At 53.5% G+C, this 5,093-nt stretch overlaps 1 protein-coding gene across 1 annotated transcript; it reads left to right on the top strand.

Annotated features, from left to right (window-relative positions):
• The first annotated feature begins 1,078 nt into the window (after positions 1-1,078).
• On the top strand, positions 1,079-2,754 carry Gadd45g (growth arrest and DNA damage inducible gamma). The gene is made up of 4 exons (XM_046454014.2): positions 1,079-1,248; positions 1,608-1,709; positions 1,832-2,045; positions 2,136-2,754. The coding sequence occupies exons 1-4, from the start codon at positions 1,196-1,198 to the stop codon at positions 2,244-2,246; spliced, it is 480 nt and encodes a 159-aa protein (XP_046309970.1). The 5' UTR covers positions 1,079-1,195; the 3' UTR covers positions 2,247-2,754.
• The last annotated feature ends 2,339 nt before the right edge of the window (positions 2,755-5,093 follow it).

Raw genomic sequence — 5,093 nt, 5'->3', positions numbered from 1 at the left:
AGCAAGGGTAAGTGGGAGCGAGTGGGTGGAGGGAGGTCAGGGTCTTTCCGCTCAGCCTGTAGGTGGCGCCCTGGGAAAGGGATTCTCCAGCTGCGTTCCACAAGCTCCAGAAGCCGGAGGCACGGGGTTCAGGCTCCGCAGCCCGGTGTCCTTCACAACTCGCTCGGCTGCTCCGTACGCGTGCGACGAACGGGGGGAGTCCCGGTTGCAAACAGCAGAGCCGGTGCAGGGGCGGGGGAGTGGCACGCGGCCCCGACCCCCACGCGCCAGGCTCCCCCGCCACCCCCACGCGCGGCGGGGCCCTGCCCACCCCACCCGGCGGCAGGTGGACAGTGTTGCTATGAAGAGAAAGCCCCGATTGTTCCTACCACAAACTGCCACACGCCAGACCTCCGCTATTGTGCGCCCCCCATAGAAATGCAAACGAGCCGCGTGCGCCGGCCACAATCTGCTTGTCCTCCCCCGCCCGCGCCCTGCAGCGCTCTGCCAAGGGCGGTGTGGTGGGCTCCAAGCTCCCAGGGCTGACCCTGAAGGGCACTGAGTATGCGTGGCAGGCCTTGCCAGCGCGCTCTGGCGACTGGTGTCAGCTGCAGGATCTGAGCCTATTGCCTTTTGCAAGTCCCCAAACTACTGTAGCCTGCTTTGGCTTTAATTTTTGGTTTCAATGCAACAGCCTCATAAAGTTTAAATTAAATGGAAAGAAAAAAAAATGGAAAGGTAGCAATAAAAAGACGTGCAAAACAAAATTCTTTTTCTTCCTCTGTGCATTTCACAAATTGTAGCATCGTACTAGCAAAAAGGTTTTCCTCTTTAAAAAAAAAAAAACAAACTTTTCCCTTTTAAGGACTTAAAAAAAAAAAAAGGCGAGATGAAATCTGCAGGCTCCAGTCTGCCTGGTAACACCCCAACAAAAGCGGCAGATTTGAGGCATTGTCATCCCCCCGCACCCCTCCCCACGTGGCCTTCTGGCACGAGCCGACTGCTTGCCGCCTCATTTGCATCAGAAAGCGGGCGCCGGCCAATGGGCGTGCAGCCTAGCGCCAGCTGGCGGCGCCTCGCCTGCCGGCCTATAAAAGAGCACGTCTGGGCGCTGGGCTCACTCGCTGGTGGTGGGCGCGCTGAGTCTGGATCTGGGTGTGCGTTAGCGTGTCCTCTGCGCTCGCGGCTTTTGGAAACTTGCTGCTTAGACCGCAACATGACATTGGAAGAAATCCGCGGGCAGGATACAGTTCCGGAAAGCACAGCCAGGTGGGTCTGGGAGTGCGAAACTAGGATGGTACGGGGGCAATGTTCAGGGTCTCTTGAGATGGAAGCCCGTGGGGTAGGTGTCTAGCACCCGATACCGGCGGGGTGCGGGTGCTGAGAAGCCGAGGAAGGTTCAGGGCCAGAGAATCAGGGTTGCTGGCGCCAGGTTGGAGCTGGGGAGTCCGGGGGTGAGTCCCTGAGGCTAGAGAGTCTGGGTGCAGGCGTCCGGTCGGGCTTGGAAACCAGGAGTGCGGGCGCCAGACTGTGGCTGGAGAAGAGGTTGGAGTTGGAAATTCGGGACTGGAGGCTGCGCCGCATCCCGGGTGGGTCTCACTCAACTCACCGCCCTGGTTTTTTAACAGGATGCAGGGCGCCGGGAAAGCGTTGCACGAGCTGCTGGTGTCGGCGCAGCGCCAAGGCTGCCTCACCGCCGGCGTCTACGAGTCGGCGAAAGTCCTGAACGTGTGAGTATTCACGCGGCCCGGGCGGGGCGATTGGGTGTGGAGCGGAGGGGACATCTGGGAGCTGCATCCCGGAGACCCTGGCTCCCCAACCCTGACCTTATTCTCCCCGTCTGCCTGCTCAGTGACCCTGACAACGTCACTTTCTGCGTGCTGGCCGCCGACGAAGAGGACGAAGGTGACATTGCGCTGCAGATCCACTTTACGCTGATCCAGGCGTTCTGCTGCGAGAACGACATAGATATTGTGCGCGTGGGCGACGTGCAGCGGCTGGCGGCGATCGTGGGTACTGGCGACGAGGCAGGCACGCCAGGCGACCTGCACTGCATCCTCATTTCGGTAAGTGCAGCCTCTGCGCCCTTCCCAGGGTCTCGCCCGCCCTGTTGTGTTCCGCGGCCAGCCTAGCTGACCCCTGCCCTCTCCTGGCAGAACCCCAATGAGGACGCGTGGAAGGACCCTGCGTTGGAGAAGCTCAGCCTGTTTTGCGAGGAAAGCCGCAGCGTCAACGACTGGGTGCCCAATATCACCCTTCCCGAGTGACAGCCCAGCGGGGATCTTGGTCTGATCGACGTGGTGACGCCCCGGGGCGCCTAGAGCACTGCTGGCTCTGTGGAGTGGCCGGCCCTAGGAGGGCGCCCTAGTGCGGCGTGGAGAACTGGCAGGCGAGGGTGCCTGGAGAGCGAGGAGCGCGGTCTCCGGAAGAGGTGGCTGGCGGCGGCAGGGGCAGGCTGGCCCGAGCCGAGGACTCTGCAAGTGTCTGTAGCGGCTGCTCGCCCGCCCAGGAAGGCCGGCCGAGGCGGGGACGCTGGCTCCAGGGCCGGGAAGGACGGACTGGCCCGGCATGCGTGACTCAGCAGCCTGTGCTCGGCACCAAAGAGGGCAAGGCGAGAAGAGGTGGCCTGGACTTGGTACAGCTGTGGGAGCGTGATGGACCTAGCAGGCTGCACTGCTTTTTTCAAAATGGATTCGGGCAATGATGCATTTTCTTAGAAAAAAAGGACGCTGCCGTTGAAGCTTTGAATTTTAGCAATAAACTTCTTGAAACAAACTTACGCTTTTTATTGCGGGTAGGGAATCCTTGGGGGCGGGGTGGGGGTAGTGGGGTGAGCTGCGTTTCCGGATGGTTGCAGGAACTCGGTGGAGCGGATGGCACCTGTTCCCACCTTCCTGTCGGGCAAGAATTACAGGCTCGTCGGGCTGGCAGTGGGGGGAGGGGACGCCCGTGCGCGGTAGGGTAGGACTTGAGCCAGGCTCCTGTTTCTCTCCTTTTAGGAAGATTTAAAACTTGCAAGACGGGAGCATACTTGAGATAAGGCAGCCGGGTGGGTGCAGCAGCTCAAGGCTTGCAATCCTGTCGGTAACAGTGACCTCTGCCTCCCTTACGTCCCCTCCCCCCTCCACTCCTCCGACAGCTGCTTATCTGAACAGCTTGCAGAAGGCCCGCAGCGCCTTCCTACACAATGAGCTTTGCCTTCTGCAACCCTACCCTTTGTGGTCCCTGGGGATGGGGGGCAGGCTGCTGTTTTCAGGAACTTTCTCTTAATTGCTCTGACAAAGCAAGGTTGCAAAGGTATTAATATCAAATATGTCACCAATGACTGCGTTAAAGCATGAGTCATCATTTTGTCACGGCTGTGATAGAACTTAGAAGATCTGAGCAAAAACTGAAAGGCAGCATGTATATAAATAGGCGTGAGCAATTTTGAGTGGGGTTGGCATCTGGTATCTCCTATTTCGAGTGTCCTCTGCCCACATCAGCCTTAAGAAGACTATACTGCTATTCACAATTCCTTTTAAAGACTTAGAGGAGAAAACAATATATTAATCTTTTAAGCTAAGATTGCCTTTAAAGAAAGATCTGGGAGGAAAATGCCCTGATGGATGGATTTTTTTCCTTTTTTTCTTTTTATTAGACTTGTATGTCTTGATTTTCACTCCCTTGCCTGACTAGTTGCTTTCTGCAGAGGAAGTGCACGTGGGACTTTCAGCTAGGTTGCAGAGCAGCCAACAGCCTTCGGGGAAAGGAGGGGTGGTGTGCTGTTTTTCTAAGAAGGACATTCTGTTGATTTATCTGCAGTCCTTGGGGTGGCTGATTTGCCTGTTGAGTGCCACTTCTAAAATTCTCTCCAAATTGTGAAAGCGTTTGCAAGACAACAGGAAAACTGTAGGAGCTTAATTACTCTTCCTGTATAGAAAGCATCCTGTTTCCCATTTATCTGCTCTTAAAAACCTTTGCTAATTGATGGGGCAGAAACCCAATGCAGCGTTTGTGACCAATTTTCATTAATGTTTTTACCTCTTTGATGCCCCAAATCCAGTTTTCCTTATCTAGGTGGTCTTGCAGGAGTGGGTCTATCTAAACCAGAATTTGCTCAATCAAAATGTGCTCATTTGCCACAATGTGCTGGAGAAACCGTAAAGGGGACATAATTACTTCTAAATGTACCCTTAAATGAGTAAATTCAGCAGAACTTTGCACCACAGCAGGCCAACAGACCCCCCCCTCTCCTGCTGGCTAAGTGACCCTTAGAGAACATTGATTTGGCAGCTGGTATAAAACTTGGCTTTCTCTATTTAGAGCTTGCTGTGAGGCCACCTGTTAGAGCTACAGAAGCTAGGAGAATTTGCAGGGGGAAAAATAAATGCAGGTTTGGACACAAGGCTGGGTTCAAAGTTTGTGTTAGGTGTTTTCTTTAGCTTTTCTTTTGGAGAATGCATGTTTAATGTTATTAAAATGAACCGAACTAGAGAGCAGGTCATTACATGCAGAACACAACGTGGCATTGGATACTTGGAATCCAACTCTGGGTGATAATGCATAGGAGCTAATCACCACATGCATGTTGAAATGATGCAGGTATACTGTTGAGCCCCCCAGCCTCCAAGGCTTTGAGTGAATGCTAATGACTCTTATACTAAAATCTAAAGAAAGCATTTGCCCAAGATTCCAACTAGGTGAATGGATTGGGGGCCAGGAAGGCTGGTTCCAGGGCCAACAGTTACCCTCACACTACTAGGGGCTGGAGTGCTTGCAGGCCAGGATGATTTTTGGAAAGGCTACTTTTCTAGGAAAATCTCTTACATTTGCAAAAAATTATAGATATGAGTGGTAGAAAAATTGTAAAATGCAAAAACCTTAGAGAACAAGGTAAAAGAACCTATACCCCAACATGGGGACATTTGAGCATGTTTCCTTCTGTTTTTTTTTTTTGTTTTCTCTCTGGGGTGTGTGTAACAGGACAGGCCTGCTGTCTGCAGGATTTTCAGTGTCACCTGTCCAAAGGAAAGCTGACAAAACTTGTGGTGCCCTCAAGGAATGAAAGTCAAGCATGCTTTGCTTTTATTTAAAAAAAATGTTTGGCCATTCGGTCATTGCTGTAAGGATTT

The sequence above is a fragment of the Marmota monax genome, unplaced genomic scaffold (assembly GCF_021218885.2).
Source record: "Marmota monax isolate L192 unplaced genomic scaffold, Marmota_monax_Labrador192_F-V1.1 WCK01_AAM20220418_F8-fsc00217, whole genome shotgun sequence".
NCBI classification, from domain to species: Eukaryota; Metazoa; Chordata; class Mammalia; order Rodentia; family Sciuridae; genus Marmota; species Marmota monax.
This window is presented reverse-complemented; position numbering and strand designations above follow the sequence as displayed.